Source organism: Rhopilema esculentum, chromosome 13, assembly GCF_057945365.1.
Source record: "Rhopilema esculentum isolate cy_ngs chromosome 13, ASM5794536v1, whole genome shotgun sequence".
Taxonomy (NCBI): Eukaryota; Metazoa; Cnidaria; class Scyphozoa; order Rhizostomeae; family Rhizostomatidae; genus Rhopilema; species Rhopilema esculentum.
Genome location: NC_142827.1, coordinates 7,400,216 through 7,414,863, shown reverse-complemented (window position 1 = coordinate 7,414,863; position 14,648 = coordinate 7,400,216). Strand labels below are relative to the sequence as shown.

At 39.9% G+C, this 14,648-nt stretch overlaps 5 protein-coding genes across 5 annotated transcripts; all 5 read right to left on the bottom strand.

Moving 5' to 3' along the window:
• Positions 1-25: 25 nt before the first annotated feature.
• On the bottom strand, positions 26-871 carry LOC148958627 (MAM domain-containing glycosylphosphatidylinositol anchor protein 2-like). Its single transcript, XM_089112190.1, has 2 exons — positions 682-871; positions 26-377 (listed from the first exon to the last, which is right to left on the bottom strand). The coding sequence occupies exons 1-2, from the start codon at positions 869-871 to the stop codon at positions 49-51; spliced, it is 519 nt and encodes a 172-aa protein (XP_088968316.1). The 3' UTR covers positions 26-48.
• A 575-nt stretch (positions 872-1,446) lies between these two features.
• LOC148958626 (MAM domain-containing glycosylphosphatidylinositol anchor protein 2-like) lies at positions 1,447-2,789 on the bottom strand. The gene is made up of 3 exons (XM_089112284.1): positions 2,554-2,789; positions 2,166-2,303; positions 1,447-1,861 (listed from the first exon to the last, which is right to left on the bottom strand). The coding sequence occupies exons 1-3, from the start codon at positions 2,705-2,707 to the stop codon at positions 1,533-1,535; spliced, it is 621 nt and encodes a 206-aa protein (XP_088968410.1). The 5' UTR covers positions 2,708-2,789; the 3' UTR covers positions 1,447-1,532.
• On the bottom strand, positions 2,789-4,237 carry LOC148958625 (MAM domain-containing glycosylphosphatidylinositol anchor protein 2-like). The gene is made up of 3 exons (XM_089112283.1): positions 4,038-4,237; positions 3,650-3,787; positions 2,789-3,344 (listed from the first exon to the last, which is right to left on the bottom strand). The coding sequence occupies exons 1-3, from the start codon at positions 4,189-4,191 to the stop codon at positions 3,016-3,018; spliced, it is 621 nt and encodes a 206-aa protein (XP_088968409.1). The 5' UTR covers positions 4,192-4,237; the 3' UTR covers positions 2,789-3,015.
• A 259-nt stretch (positions 4,238-4,496) lies between these two features.
• LOC148958624 (MAM and LDL-receptor class A domain-containing protein 1-like) lies at positions 4,497-7,301 on the bottom strand. The gene is made up of 5 exons (XM_089112189.1): positions 6,618-7,301; positions 6,041-6,312; positions 5,437-5,762; positions 4,972-5,056; positions 4,497-4,856 (listed from the first exon to the last, which is right to left on the bottom strand). Exons 1-5 carry the CDS (start codon positions 6,805-6,807, stop codon positions 4,500-4,502), a joined length of 1,230 nt encoding a protein of 409 aa, XP_088968315.1. The 5' UTR covers positions 6,808-7,301; the 3' UTR covers positions 4,497-4,499.
• On the bottom strand, positions 6,917-14,578 carry LOC148958623 (MAM and LDL-receptor class A domain-containing protein 1-like). The gene is made up of 16 exons (XM_089112188.1): positions 14,425-14,578; positions 14,038-14,175; positions 13,461-13,732; positions 12,942-13,182; positions 12,554-12,691; positions 11,977-12,248; positions 11,458-11,698; positions 11,070-11,207; positions 10,493-10,764; positions 9,974-10,214; positions 9,586-9,723; positions 9,009-9,280; positions 8,490-8,730; positions 8,102-8,239; positions 7,525-7,796; positions 6,917-7,246 (listed from the first exon to the last, which is right to left on the bottom strand). The coding sequence occupies exons 1-16, from the start codon at positions 14,576-14,578 to the stop codon at positions 6,917-6,919; spliced, it is 3,498 nt and encodes a 1,165-aa protein (XP_088968314.1).
• Positions 14,579-14,648: the final 70 nt, after the last annotated feature.

Genomic DNA, 14,648 nt, shown 5'->3' with positions numbered 1-14,648 from the left:
TGTTTTACTTAGGTATAAAGTTTTTGTATCTGAAAGCAATGTCAAATGTTACGAAGACACCATTATGAATCTAGTTGGAAAATGCTGTTGGCTCATTTTACTTACGGTAATGTTTCCGTTTACGTTGCCAAGGTTTACAGCTGCCTTGTTCCAGACGTCTCCTTGATTTCCAATCAGTCGCCATCTCAGTTGCATGGTGCTGTTGCTGTTTTGTGTTCCCGTTTGCACGTAGACGTTGAGCCTCTCTACAGTAGATCCGTACATGTGATACCAGAATGAAAAGCAGGCAGCTCCGCTGCTGTTGGTTATCGTTCTTATGAGCCGTGCAGCATCACCTGGCCTTCTCGGAGATGACGTCTCGATGTACAAGTATTTTCCTTCGAGTAAGAGGCAAAGATCAACATTCTATTGAAATTTTTTTCATTTAAAGATGCTGGTTGACTGCTCGAAACTATATGGTATGTTTGGCCAGAGTTTGGCTATCTTGAATCAAAGCTTCGCAGGATTGGTGATATGTCACCATCCGTCTAGATTTGTTGGAACGTGAGCATATTGGGTTGTGAATTTTCTGCTGCCTTGCAACCAAGGCCTGGCTTTGCATAGGTCTTAAGATAGAAATTCACGTATAATAGATTGACATTTTTTAAATTTCTATTGTATTGAGTGAGAAGAAACATGTACCGTTTGTATTGCCATTGTGGTCCGCTCTGGGCCCAGTTGCACTGCTTGATGTAGAGCCAGCGTGAACTATCCAATCAAAGTCATCTCCCGTTGCTGCATTGTACCATCCACAGAAGCCAGTTTGAAAGTTACAGCCACCTTCAAGGTACATCAAAATATAAACATTATAGCGTACCAGCAGCCGAGTCATTTTTCGTAAAATATTTTATTGTGAAAATTAATCTTAGATTTATTTAAGGACTTTTATGAATCGATCGTAATTTCGTTAGGACTGTGCTTAATGTGGTTAATTTTAAAACTTACATGAATGCTTTCTGATACTGAAAATTTGTTTGGGTGTTTTTGAAAGAGATTGAATCAACGAAATGTATATTCTCTAAATAATTACCTGGCAAGGTCCTGACGAATGGCGTCGAACTTTTGCCAGAAGTTGATGTTGTAGTAGACGGCAATGTAACCGTTGTAGACGATGCAGCACTTGTTGTTGTTGGTGGTTTTGATGAGGTAGTTGTAGGCATTGTTGGAGCAGCTTTAGACGGCATGGTGGTACAGTATTGCTGTTTGACTTCAAAGTCATCGATTGCAATGTCTCCTGTGTAGCTGTTGCCGGTAACACCTTCGATAATGAGCTACAATAAAAACACCTATGTATTAAATAGGATTTAGTTATAAACGTTGCCGCATTTGCAATATTTTCCGAGTTTGTGTGACAGAAAATCGAGGTTTGAATGCTACCTGTGTCCGTTTTGGCTTGTACTTTGTTTCTCCAAAAGAAATAAGAAGTTATTACAGAATATGATTGCTGTTTTACTTAGGTATAAAGCTTTTGTATCTGAAAGCAATGTCAAATGTTACGAAGACACCATTATGAATCTAGTTGGAAAATGCTGTTGGCTCATTTTACTTACGGTAATGTTTCCGTTTACGTTGCCAAGGTTTACAGCTCCCTTGTTCCAGACGTCTCCTTGATTTCCAATCAGTCGCCATCTCAGTTGCATGGTGCTGTTGCTGTTTTGTGTTCCCGTTTGCACGTAGACGTTGAGCCTCTCTACAGTAGATCCGTACATGTGATACCAGAATGAAAAGCAGGCAGCTCCGCTGCTGTTGGTTATCGTTCTTATGAGCCGTGCAGCATCACCTGGCCTTCTCGGAGATGACGTCTCGATGTACAAGTATTTTCCTTCGAGTAAGAGGCAAAGATCAACATTCTATTGAAATTTTTTTCATTTAAAGATGCTGGTTGACTGCTCGAAACTATATGGTATGTTTGGCCAGAGTTTGGCTATCTTAAATCAAAGCTTCGCAGGATTGGTGATATGTCACCATCCGTCTAGATTTGTTGGAACGTGAGCATATTGGGTTGTGAATTTTCTGCCCCCTTGCAACCAAGGCCTGGCTTTGCATAGGTCTTAAGATAGAAATTCACGTATAATAGATTGACATTTTTTAAATTTCTATTGTATTGAGTGAGAAGAAACATGTACCGTTTGTATTGCCATTGTGGTCCGCTCTGGGCCCAGTTGCACTGCTTGATGTAGAGCCAGCGTGAACTATCCAATCAAAATCATCTCCCGTTGCTGCATTGTACCATCCACAGAAGCCAGTTTGAAAGTTACAGCCACCTTCAAGGTACATCAAAATATAAACATTATAGCGTACCAGCAGCCGAGTCATTTTTCGTAAAATATTTTATTGTGAAAATTAATCTTAGATATATTTAAGGACTTTTATGAATCGATCGTAATTTCGTTAGGACTGTGCTTAATGTGGTTAATTTTAAAACTTACATGAATGCTTCCTGATACTGAAAATTTGTTTGGGTGTTTTTGAAAGAGATTGAATCAACGAAATGTATATTCTCTAAATAATTACCTGGCAAGGTCCTGACGAATGGCGTCGAACTTTTGCCAGAAGTTGATGTTGTAGTAGACGGCAATGTAACCGTTGTAGACGATGCAGCACTTGTTGTTGTTGGTGGTTTTGATGAGGTAGTTGTAGGCATTGTTGGAGCAGCTTTAGACGGCATGGTGGTACAGTATTGCTGTTTGACTTTAAAGTCATCGATTGCAATGTCTCCTGTGTAGCTGTTGCCGGTAACACCTTCGATAATGAGCTACAATGAAAACACCTATGTATTAAAGAGGACTTAGTTATAACATTGCCGCATTTGCAATATTTTCCGAGTTTGTGTGACTAAAAATCGAGGTTGGAATGCTACCTGTGTCCGTTTTGGCTTGTACTTTGTTTCTCCGAAAGAAATAAGAAGTTATTACAGAATATGATTGCTGTTTTACTTAGGTATAAAGCTTTTGTATCTGAAAGCAATGTCAAATGTTACGAAGACACCATTATGAATCTAGTTGGAAAATGCTGTTGGCTCATTTTACTTACGGTAATGTTTCCGTTTACGTTGCCAAGGTTTACAGCTGCCTTGTTCCAGACGTCTCCTTGATTTCCAATCAGTCGCCATCTCAGTTGCATGGTGCTGTTGCTGTTTTGTGTTCCCGTTTGCACGTAGACGTTGAGCCTCTCTACAGTAGATCCGTACATGTGATACCAGAATGAAAAGCAGGCAGCTCCGCTGCTGTTGGTTATCGTTCTTATGAGCCGTGCAGCATCACCTGGCCTTCTCGGAGATGACGTCTCGATGTACAAGTATTTTCCTTCGAGTAAGAGGCAAAGATCAACATTCTATTGAAATTTTTTTCATTTAAAGATGCTGGTTGACTGCTTGAAGCTATATGGTATGTTTGGCCAGAGTTTGGCTATCTTGAATCAAAGCTTCGCAGGATTGGTGATATGTCACCATCCGTCTAGATTTGTTGGAACGTGAGCATATTGGGTTGTGAATTTTCTGCCCCCTTGCAACCAAGGCCTGGCTTTGCATAGGTCTTAAGATAGAAATTCACGTATAATAGATTGACATTTTTTAAATTTCTATTGTATTGAGTGAGAAGAAAACAAGTACCGTTTGTATTGCCATTGTGGTCCGCTCTGGGCCCAGTTGCACTGCTTGATGTAGAGCCAGCGTGAACTATCCAATCAAAATCATCTCCCGTTGCTGCATTGTACCATCCACAGAAGCCAGTTTGAAAGTTACAGCCACCTTCAAGGTACATCAAAATATAAACATTATAGCGTACCAGCAGCCGAGTCATTTTTCGTAAAATATTTTATTGTGAAAATTAATCTTAGATTTATTTAAGGACTTTTATGAATCGATCGTAATTTCGTTAGGACTGTGCTTAATGTGGTTAATTTTAAAACTTACATGAATGCTTTCTGATACTGAAAATTTTTTTGCGTGTTTTTGAAAGAGATTGAATCAACGAAATGTATATTCTCTAAATAATTACCTGGCAAGGTCCTGACGAATGGCGTCGAACTTTTGCCAGAAGTTGATGTTGTAGTAGACGGCAATGTAACCGTTGTGGACGATGCGGCACTTGTTGTTGTTGGTGGTTTTGATGAGGTAGTTGTAGGCATTGTTGGAGCAGCTTTAGACGGCATGGTGGTACAGTATTGCTGTTTGACTTCAAAGTCATCGATTGCAATGTCTCCTGTGTAGCTGTTGCCGGTAACACCTTCGATAATGAGCTACAATGAAAACACCTATGTATTAAAGAGGACTTAGTTATAACATTGCCGCATTTGCAATATTTTCCGAGTTTGTGTGACTAAAAATCGAGGTTGGAATGCTACCTGTGTCCGTTTTGGCTTGTACTTTGTTTCTCCGAAAGAAATAAGAAGTTATTACAGAATATGATTGCTGTTTTACTTAGGTATAAAGCTTTTGTATCTGAAAGCAATGTCAAATGTTACGAAGACACCATTATGAATCTAGTTGGAAAATGCTGTTGGCTCATTTTACTTACGGTAATGTTTCCGTTTACGTTGCCAAGGTTTACAGCTGCCTTGTTCCAGACGTCTCCTTGATTTCCAATCAGTCGCCATCTCAGTTGCATGGTGCTGTCGCTGTTTTGTGTTCCCGTTTGCACGTAGACGTTGAGCCTCTCTACAGTAGATCCGTACATGTGATACCAGAATGAAAAGCAGGCAGCTCCGCTGCTGTTGGTTATCGTTCTTATGAGCCGTGCAGCATCACCTGGCCTTCTCGGAGATGACGTCTCGATGTACAAGTATTTTCCTTCGAGTAAGAGGCAAAGATCAACATTCTATTGAAATTTTTTTCATTTAAAGATGCTGGCTGACTGCTTGAAGCTATATGGTATGTTTGGCCAGAGTTTGGCTATCTTGAATCAAAGCTTCGCAGGATTGGTGATATGTCACCATCCGTCTAGATTTGTTGGAACGTGAGCATATTGGGTTGTGAATTTTCTGCCCCCTTGCAACCAAGGCCTGGCTTTGCATAGGTCTTAAGATAGAAATTCACGTATAATAGATTGACATTTTTTAAATTTCTATTGTATTGAGTGAGAAGAAAACAAGTACCGTTTGTATTGCCGTTGTGGTCCGCCATCGGCCCAGTTGCACTGCTTGATGTAGAACCAGCGTGAACTATCCAATCAAAATCATCTCCCGTTGCTGCATTGTACCATCCACAGAAGCCAGTTTGAAAGTTACAGCCACCTTCAAGGTACATCAAAATATAAACATTATAGCGTACCAGCAGCCGAGTCATTTTTCGTAAAATATTTTATTGTGAAAATTAATCTTAGATTTATTTAAGGACTTTTATGAATCGATCGTAATTTCCTTAGGACTGTGCTTAATGTGGTTAATTTTAAAACTTACATGAATGCTTTCTGATACTGAAAATTTTTTTGGGTGTTTTTGAAAGAGATTGAATCAACGAAATGTATATTCTCTAAATAATTACCTGGCAAGGTCCTGACGAATGGCGTCGAACTTTTGCCAGAAGTTGATGTTGTAGTAGACGGCAATGTAACCGTTGTAGACGATGCAGCACTTGTTGTTGTTGGTGGTTTTGATGAGGTAGTTGTAGGCATTGTTGGAGCAGCTTTAGACGGCATGGTGGTACAGTATTGCTGTTTGACTTCAAAGTCATCGATTGCAATGTCTCCTGTGTAGCTGTTGCCGGTAACACCTTCGATAATGAGCTACAATGAAAACATCTATGTATTAAAGAGGACTTAGTTATAACATTGCCGCATTTGCAATATTTTCCGAGTTTGTGTGACTAAAAATCGAGGTTGGAATGCTACCTGTGTCCGTTTTGGCTTGTACTTTGTTTCTCCGAAAGAAATAAGAAGTTATTACAGAATATGATTGCTGTTTTACTTAGGTATAAAACTTTTGTATCTGAAAGCAATGTCAAATGTTACGAAGACACCATTATGAATCTAGTTGGAAAATGCTGTTGGCTCATTTTACTTACGGTAATGTTTCCGTTTACGTTGCCAAGGTTTACAGCTGCCTTGTTCCAGACGTCTCCTTGATTTCCAATCAGTCGCCATCTCAGTTGCATGGTGCTGTTGCTGTTTTGTGTTCCCGTTTGCACGTAGACGTTGAGCCTCTCTACAGTAGATCCGTACATGTGATACCAGAATGAAAAGCAGGCAGCTCCGCTGCTCTTGGTTATCGTTCTTATGAGCCGTGCAGCATCACCTGGCCTTCTCGGAGATGACGTCTCGATGTACAAGTATTTTCCTTCGAGTAAGAGGCAAAGATCAACATTCTATTGAAATTTTTTTCATTTAAAGATGCTGGCTGACTGCTTGAAGCTATATGGTATGTTTGGCCAGAGTTTGGCTATCTTGAATCAAAGCTTCGCAGGATTGGTGATATGTCACCATCCGTCTAGATTTGTTGGAACGTGAGCATATTGGGTTGTGAATTTTCTGCCCCCTTGCAACCAAGGCCTGGCTTTGCATAGGTCTTAAGATAGAAATTCACGTATAATAGATTGACATTTTTTAAATTTCTATTATATTGAGTGAGAAGAAAACAAGTACCGTTTGTATTGCCGTTGTGGTCCGCCATCGGCCCAGTTGCACTGCTTGATGTAGAACCAGCGTGAACTATCCAATCAAAATCATCTCCCGTTGCTGCATTGTACCATCCACAGAAGCCAGTTTGAAAGTTACAGCCACCTTCAAGGTACATCAAAATATAAACATTATAGCGTACCAGCAGCCGAGTCATTTTTCGTAAAATATTTTATTGTGAAAATTAATCTTAGATTTATTTAAGGACTTTTATGAATCGATCGTAATTTCCTTAGGACTGTGCTTAATGTGGTTAATTTTCAAACTTACATGAATGCTTTCTGATACTGAAAATTTGTTTGGGTGTTTTTGAAAGAGATTGAATCAACGAAATGTATATTCTCTAAATAATTACCTGGCAAGGTCCTGACGAATGGCGTCGAACTTTTGCCAGAAGTTGATGTTGTAGTAGACGGCAATGTAACCGTTGTAGACGATGCAGCACTTGTTGTTGTTGGTGGTTTTGATGAGGTAGTTGTAGGCATTGTTGGAGCAGCTTTAGACGGCATGGTGGTACAGTATTGCTGTTTGACTTCAAAGTCATCGATTGCAATGTCTCCTGTGTAGCTGTTGCCGGTAACACCTTCGATAATGAGCTACAATGAAAACATCTATGTATTAAAGAGGACTTAGTTATAACATTGCCGCATTTGCAATATTTTCCGAGTTTTTGTGACTAAAAATCGAGGTTGGAATGCTACCTGTGTCCGTTTTGGCTTGTACTTTGTTTCTCCGAAAGAAATAAGAAGTTATTACAGAATATGATTGCTGTTTTACTTAGGTATAAAGCTTTTGTATCTGAAAGCAATGTCAAATGTTACGAAGACACCATTATGAATCTAGTTGGAAAATGCTGTTGGCTCATTTTACTTACGGTAATGTTTCCGTTTACGTTGCCAAGGTTTACAGCTGCCTTGTTCCAGACGTCTCCTTGATTTCCAATCAGTCGCCATCTCAGTTGCATGGTGCTGTTGCTGTTTTGTGTTCCCGTTTGCACGTAGACGTTGAGCCTCTCTACAGTAGATCCGTACATGTGATACCAGAATGAAAAGCAGGCAGCTCCGCTGCTGTTGGTTATCGTTCTTATGAGCCGTGCAGCATCACCTGGCCTTCTCGGAGATGACGTCTCGATGTACAAGTATTTTCCTTCGAGTAAGAGGCAAAGATCAACATTCTATTGAAATTTTTTTCATTTAAAGATGCTGGCTGACTGCTTGAAGCTATATGGTATGTTTGGCCAGAGTTTGGCTATCTTGAATCAAAGCTTCGCAGGATTGGTGATATGTCACCATCCGTCTAGATTTGTTGGAACGTGAGCATATTGGGTTGTGAATTTTCTGCCCCCTTGCAACCAAGGCCTGGCTTTGCATAGGTCTTAAGATAGAAATTCACGTATAATAGATTGACATTTTTTAAATTTCTATTATATTGAGTGAGAAGAAAACAAGTACCGTTTGTATTGCCGTTGTGGTCCGCCATCGGCCCAGTTGCACTGCTTGATGTAGAACCAGCGTGAACTATCCAATCAAAATCATCTCCCGTTGCTGCATTGTACCATCCACAGAAGCCAGTTTGAAAGTTACAGCCACCTTCAAGGTACATCAAAATATAAACATTATAGCGTACCAGCAGCCGAGTCATTTTTCGTAAAATATTTTATTGTGAAAATTAATCTTAGATTTATTTAAGGACTTTTATGAATCGATCGTAATTTCCTTAGGACTGTGCTTAATGTGGTTAATTTTCAAACTTACATGAATGCTTTCTGATACTGAAAATTTGTTTGGGTGTTTTTGAAAGAGATTGAATCAACGAAATGTATATTCTCTAAATAATTACCTGGCAAGGTCCTGACGAATGGCGTCGAACTTTTGCCAGAAGTTGATGTTGTAGTAGACGGCAATGTAACCGTTGTAGACGATGCAGCACTTGTTGTTGTTGGTGGTTTTGATGAGGTAGTTGTAGGCATTGTTGGAGCAGCTTTAGACGGCATGGTGGTACAGTATTGCTGTTTGACTTCAAAGTCATCGATTGCAATGTCTCCTGTGTAGCTGTTGCCGGTAACACCTTCGATAATGAGCTACAATGAAAACACCTATGTATTAAAGAGGACTTAGTTATAACATTGCCGCATTTGCAATATTTTCCGAGTTTGTGTGACTATAAATCGAGGTTGGAATGCTACCTGTGTCCGTTTTGGCTTGTACTTTGTTTCTCCGAAAGATATAAGAAGTTATTACAGAATATGATTGCTGTTTTACTTAGGTATAAAGCTTTTGTATCTGAAAGCAATGTCAAATGTTACGAAGACACCATTATGAATCTAGTTGGAAAATGCTGTTGGCTCATTTTACTTACGGTAATGTTTCCGTTTACGTTGCCAAGGTTTACAGCTGCCTTGTTCCAGACGTCTCCTTGATTTCCAATCAGTCGCCATCTCAGTTGCATGGTGCTGTTGCTGTTTTGTGTTCCCGTTTGCACGTAGACGTTGAGCCTCTCTACAGTAGATCCGTACATGTGATACCAGAATGAAAAGCAAGCAGCTCCGCTGCTGTTGGTTATCGTTCTTATGAGCCGTGCAGCATCACCTGGCCTTCTCGGAGATGACGTCTCGATGTACAAGTATTTTCCTTCGAGTAAGAGGCAAAGATCAACATTCTATTGAAATTTTTTTCATTTAAAGATGCTGGCTGACTGCTTGAAGCTATATGGTATGTTTGGCCAGAGTTTGGCTATCTTGAATCAAAGCTTCGCAGGATTGGTGATATGTCACCATCCGTCTAGATTTGTTGGAACGTGAGCATATTGGGTTGTGAATTTTCTGCCCCCTTGCAACCAAGGCCTGGCTTTGCATAGGTCTTAAGATAGAAATTCACGTATAATAGATTGACATTTTTTAAATTTCTATTATATTGAGTGAGAAGAAAACAAGTACCGTTTGTATTGCCGTTGTGGTCCGCCATCGGCCCAGTTGCACTGCTTGATGTAGAACCAGCGTGAACTATCCAATCAAAATCATCTCCCGTTGCTGCATTGTACCATCCACAGAAGCCAGTTTGAAAGTTACAGCCACCTTCAAGGTACATCAAAATATAAACATTATAGCGTACCAGCAGCCGAGTCATTTTTCGTAAAATATTTTATTGTGAAAATTAATCTTAGATTTATTTAAGGACTTTTATGAATCGATCGTAATTTCCTTAGGACTGTGCTTAATGTGGTTAATTTTCAAACTTACATGAATGCTTTCTGATACTGAAAATTTGTTTGGGTGTTTTTGAAAGAGATTGAATCAACGAAATGTATATTCTCTAAATAATTACCTGGCAAGGTCCTGACGAATGGCGTCGAACTTTTGCCAGAAGTTGATGTTGTAGTAGACGGCAATGTAACCGTTGTAGACGATGCAGCACTTGTTGTTGTTGGTGGTTTTGATGAGGTAGTTGTAGGCATTGTTGGAGCAGCTTTAGACGGCATGGTGGTACAGTATTGCTGTTTGACTTCAAAGTCATCGATTGCAATGTCTCCTGTGTAGCTGTTGCCGGTAACACCTTCGATAATGAGCTACAATGAAAACATCTATGTATTAAAGAGGACTTAGTTATAACATTGCCGCATTTGCAATATTTTCCGAGTTTTTGTGACTAAAAATCGAGGTTGGAATGCTACCTGTGTCCGTTTTGGCTTGTACTTTGTTTCTCCGAAAGAAATAAGAAGTTATTACAGAATATGATTGCTGTTTTACTTAGGTATAAAGCTTTTGTATCTGAAAGCAATGTCAAATGTTACGAAGACACCATTATGAATCTAGTTGGAAAATGCTGTTGGCTCATTTTACTTACGGTAATGTTTCCGTTTACGTTGCCAAGGTTTACAGCTGCCTTGTTCCAGACGTCTCCTTGATTTCCAATCAGTCGCCATCTCAGTTGCATGGTGCTGTTGCTGTTTTGTGTTCCCGTTTGCACGTAGACGTTGAGCCTCTCTACAGTAGATCCGTACATGTGATACCAGAATGAAAAGCAGGCAGCTCCGCTGCTGTTGGTTATCGTTCTTATGAGCCGTGCAGCATCACCTGGCCTTCTCGGAGATGACGTCTCGATGTACAAGTATTTTCCTTCGAGTAAGAGGCAAAGATCAACATTCTATTGAAATTTTTTTCATTTAAAGATGCTGGCTGACTGCTTGAAGCTATATGGTATGTTTGGCCAGAGTTTGGCTATCTTGAATCAAAGCTTCGCAGGATTGGTGATATGTCACCATCCGTCTAGATTTGTTGGAACGTGAGCATATTGGGTTGTGAATTTTCTGCCCCCTTGCAACCAAGGCCTGGCTTTGCATAGGTCTTAAGATAGAAATTCACGTATAATAGATTGACATTTTTTAAATTTCTATTATATTGAGTGAGAAGAAAACAAGTACCGTTTGTATTGCCGTTGTGGTCCGCCATCGGCCCAGTTGCACTGCTTGATGTAGAACCAGCGTGAACTATCCAATCAAAATCATCTCCCGTTGCTGCATTGTACCATCCACAGAAGCCAGTTTGAAAGTTACAGCCACCTTCAAGGTACATCAAAATATAAACATTATAGCGTACCAGCAGCCGAGTCATTTTTCGTAAAATATTTTATTGTGAAAATTAATCTTAGATTTATTTAAGGACTTTTATGAATCGATCGTAATTTCCTTAGGACTGTGCTTAATGTGGTTAATTTTCAAACTTACATGAATGCTTTCTGATACTGAAAATTTGTTTGGGTGTTTTTGAAAGAGATTGAATCAACGAAATGTATATTCTCTAAATAATTACCTGGCAAGGTCCTGACGAATGGCGTCGAACTTTTGCCAGAAGTTGATGTTGTAGTAGACGGCAATGTAACCGTTGTAGACGATGCAGCACTTGTTGTTGTTGGTGGTTTTGATGAGGTAGTTGTAGGCATTGTTGGAGCAGCTTTAGACGGCATGGTGGTACAGTATTGCTGTTTGACTTCAAAGTCATCGATTGCAATGTCTCCTGTGTAGCTGTTGCCGGTAACACCTTCGATAATGAGCTACAATGAAAACACCTATGTATTAAAGAGGACTTAGTTATAACATTGCCGCATTTGCAATATTTTCCGAGTTTGTGTGACTATAAATCGAGGTTGGAATGCTACCTGTGTCCGTTTTGGCTTGTACTTTGTTTCTCCGAAAGATATAAGAAGTTATTACAGAATATGATTGCTGTTTTACTTAGGTATAAAGCTTTTGTATCTGAAAGCAATGTCAAATGTTACGAAGACACCATTATGAATCTAGTTGGAAAATGCTGTTGGCTCATTTTACTTACGGTAATGTTTCCGTTTACGTTGCCAAGGTTTACAGCTGCCTTGTTCCAGACGTCTCCTTGATTTCCAATCAGTCGCCATCTCAGTTGCATGGTGCTGTTGCTGTTTTGTGTTCCCGTTTGCACGTAGACGTTGAGCCTCTCTACAGTAGATCCGTACATGTGATACCAGAATGAAAAGCAAGCAGCTCCGCTGCTGTTGGTTATCGTTCTTATGAGCCGTGCAGCATCACCTGGCCTTCTCGGAGATGACGTCTCGATGTACAAGTATTTTCCTTCGAGTAAGAGGCAAAGATCAACATTCTATTGAAATTTTTTTCATTTAAAGATGCTGGTTGACTGCTCGAAGCTATATGGTATGTTTGGCCAGAGTTTGGCTATCTTGAATCAAAGCTTCGCAGGATTGGTGATATGTCATCATCCGTCTAGATTTGTTGGAACGTGAGCATATTGGGTTGTGAATTTTCTGCTGCCTTGCAACCAAGGCCTGGCTTTGCATAGGTCTTAAGATAGAAATTCGCGTATAATAGATTGACATTTTTTAAATTTCTATTGTATTGAGTGAGAAGAAAACAAGTACCGTTTGTATTGCCGTTGTGGTCCGCCATCGGCCCAGTTGCACTGCTTGATGTAGAGCCAGCGTGAACTATCCAATCAAAATCATCTCCCGTTGCTGCATTGTACCATCCACAGAAGCCAGTTTGAAAGTTACAGCCACCTTCAAGGTACATCAAGATATAAACATTATAGCGTACCAGCAGCCGAGTCATTTTTCGTAAAATATTTTATTGTGAAAATTAATCTTAGATTTGTTTCAGGACTTTTATGAATCGATCGTAATTTCGTTAGGACTGTGCTTAATGTGGTTAATTTTAAAACTTACATGAATGCTTTCTGATACTGAAAATTTTTTTGGGTGTTTTTGAAAGAGATTGAATCAACGAAATGTATATTCTCTAAATAATTACCTGGCAAGGTCCTGACGAATGGCGTCGAACTTTTGCCAGAAGTTGATGTTGTAGTAGACGGCAATGTAACCGTTGTAGACGATGCAGCACTTGTTGTTGTTGGTGGTTTTGATGAGGTAGTTGTAGGCATTGTTGGAGCAGCTTTAGACGGCATGGTGGTACAGTATTGCTGTTTGACTTCAAAGTCATCGATTGCAATGTCTCCTGTGTAGCTGTTGCCGGTAACACCTTCGATAATGAGCTACAATGAAAACACCTATGTATTAAAGAGGACTTAGTTATAACATTGCCGCATTTGCAATATTTTCCGAGTTTGTGTGACTAAAAATCGAGGTTGGAATGCTACCTGTGTCCGTTTTGGCTTGTACTTTGTTTCTCCGAAAGAAATAAGAAGTTATTACAGAATATGATTGCTGTTTTACTTAGGTATAAAGCTTTTGTATCTGAAAGCAATGTCAAATGTTACGAAGACACCATTATGAATCTAGTTGGAAAATGCTGTTGGCTCATTTTACTTACGGTAATGTTTCCGTTTACGTTGCCAAGGTTTACAGCTGCCTTGTTCCAGACGTCTCCTTGATTTCCAATCAGTCGCCATCTCAGTTGCATGGTGCTGTTGCTGTTTTGTGTTCCCGTTTGCACGTAGACGTTGAGCCTCTCTACAGTAGATCCGTACATGTGATACCAGAATGAAAAGCAGGCAGCTCCGCTGCTCTTGGTTATCGTTCTTATGAGCCGTGCAGCATCACCTGGCCTTCTCGGAGATGACGTCTCGATGTACAAGTATTTTCCTTCGAGTAAGAGGCAAAGATCAACATTCTATTGAAATTTTTTTCATTTAAAGATGCTGGTTGACTGCTTGAAGCTATATGGTATGTTTGGCCAGAGTTTGGCTATCTTGAATCAAAGCTTCGCAGGATTGGTGATATGTCACCATCCGTCTAGATTTGTTGGAACGTGAGCATATTGGGTTGTGAATTTTCTGCCCCCTTGCAACCAAGGCCTGGCTTTGCATAGGTCTTAAGATAGAAATTCACGTATAATAGATTGACATTTTTTAAATTTCTATTGTATTGAGTGAGAAGAAAACAAGTACCGTTTGTATTGCCGTTGTGGTCCGCCATCGGCCCAGTTGCACTGCTTGATGTAGAACCAGCGTGAACTATCCAATCAAAATCATCTCCCGTTGCTGCATTGTACCATCCACAGAAGCCAGTTTGAAAGTTACAGCCACCTTCAAGGTACATCAAAATATAAACATTATAGCGTACCAGCAGCCGAGTCATTTTTCGTAAAATATTTTATTGTGAAAATTAATCTTAGATTTATTTAAGGACTTTTATGAATCGATCGTAATTTCGTTAGGACTGTGCTTAATGTGGTTATTTTAAAACTTACATGAATGCTTTCTGATACTGAAAATTTGTTTGGGTGTTTTTGAAAGAGATTGAATCAACGAAATGTATATTCTCTAAATAATTACCTGGCAAGGTCCTGACGAATGGCGTCGAACTTTTGCCAGAAGTTGATGTTGTAGTAGACGGCAATGTAACCGTTGTAGACGATGCAGCACTTGTTGTTGTTGGTGGTTTTGATGAGGTAGTTGTAGGCATTGTTGGAGCAGCTTTAGACGGCATGGTGGTACAGTATTGCTGTTTGACTTCAAAGTCATCGATTGCAATGTCTCCTGTGTAGCTGTTGCCGGTA

What these genes read in the sequence shown, in the direction of transcription:
- LOC148958627 (XM_089112190.1), bottom strand. Translation starts at nt 871, where the DNA reads ATGACTCGGCTGCTGGTACGCTATAATGTTTATATTTTGATGTACCTT. An exon ending in CCACAATGGCAATACAAACG is followed by an intron (nt 378 to 681) that starts GTACATGTTTCT and finishes TCTTACTCGAAG; the next exon opens with GAAAATACTTGTACATCGAG.
- LOC148958626 (XM_089112284.1), bottom strand. Translation starts at nt 2,707, where the DNA reads ATGCCGTCTAAAGCTGCTCCAACAATGCCTACAACTACCTCATCAAAA. An exon ending in ATTCGTCAGGACCTTGCCAG is followed by an intron (nt 2,304 to 2,553) that starts GTAATTATTTAG and finishes TGTACCTTGAAG; the next exon opens with GTGGCTGTAACTTTCAAACT. An exon ending in CCACAATGGCAATACAAACG is followed by an intron (nt 1,862 to 2,165) that starts GTACATGTTTCT and finishes TCTTACTCGAAG; the next exon opens with GAAAATACTTGTACATCGAG.
- LOC148958625 (XM_089112283.1), bottom strand. Translation starts at nt 4,191, where the DNA reads ATGCCGTCTAAAGCTGCTCCAACAATGCCTACAACTACCTCATCAAAA. An exon ending in ATTCGTCAGGACCTTGCCAG is followed by an intron (nt 3,788 to 4,037) that starts GTAATTATTTAG and finishes TGTACCTTGAAG; the next exon opens with GTGGCTGTAACTTTCAAACT. An exon ending in CCACAATGGCAATACAAACG is followed by an intron (nt 3,345 to 3,649) that starts GTACTTGTTTTC and finishes TCTTACTCGAAG; the next exon opens with GAAAATACTTGTACATCGAG.
- LOC148958624 (XM_089112189.1), bottom strand. Translation starts at nt 6,807, where the DNA reads ATGACTCGGCTGCTGGTACGCTATAATGTTTATATTTTGATGTACCTT. An exon ending in CCACAACGGCAATACAAACG is followed by an intron (nt 6,313 to 6,617) that starts GTACTTGTTTTC and finishes TCTTACTCGAAG; the next exon opens with GAAAATACTTGTACATCGAG. An exon ending in CCAACAAATCTAGACGGATG is followed by an intron (nt 4,857 to 4,971) that starts GTGACATATCAC and finishes AAATTTCAATAG; the next exon opens with AATGTTGATCTTTGCCTCTT.
- LOC148958623 (XM_089112188.1), bottom strand. Translation starts at nt 14,578, where the DNA reads ATGCCGTCTAAAGCTGCTCCAACAATGCCTACAACTACCTCATCAAAA. An exon ending in ACGTAAACGGAAACATTACC is followed by an intron (nt 10,215 to 10,492) that starts GTAAGTAAAATG and finishes TTTTCATTGTAG; the next exon opens with CTCATTATCGAAGGTGTTAC. An exon ending in CCACAACGGCAATACAAACG is followed by an intron (nt 7,797 to 8,101) that starts GTACTTGTTTTC and finishes TCTTACTCGAAG; the next exon opens with GAAAATACTTGTACATCGAG.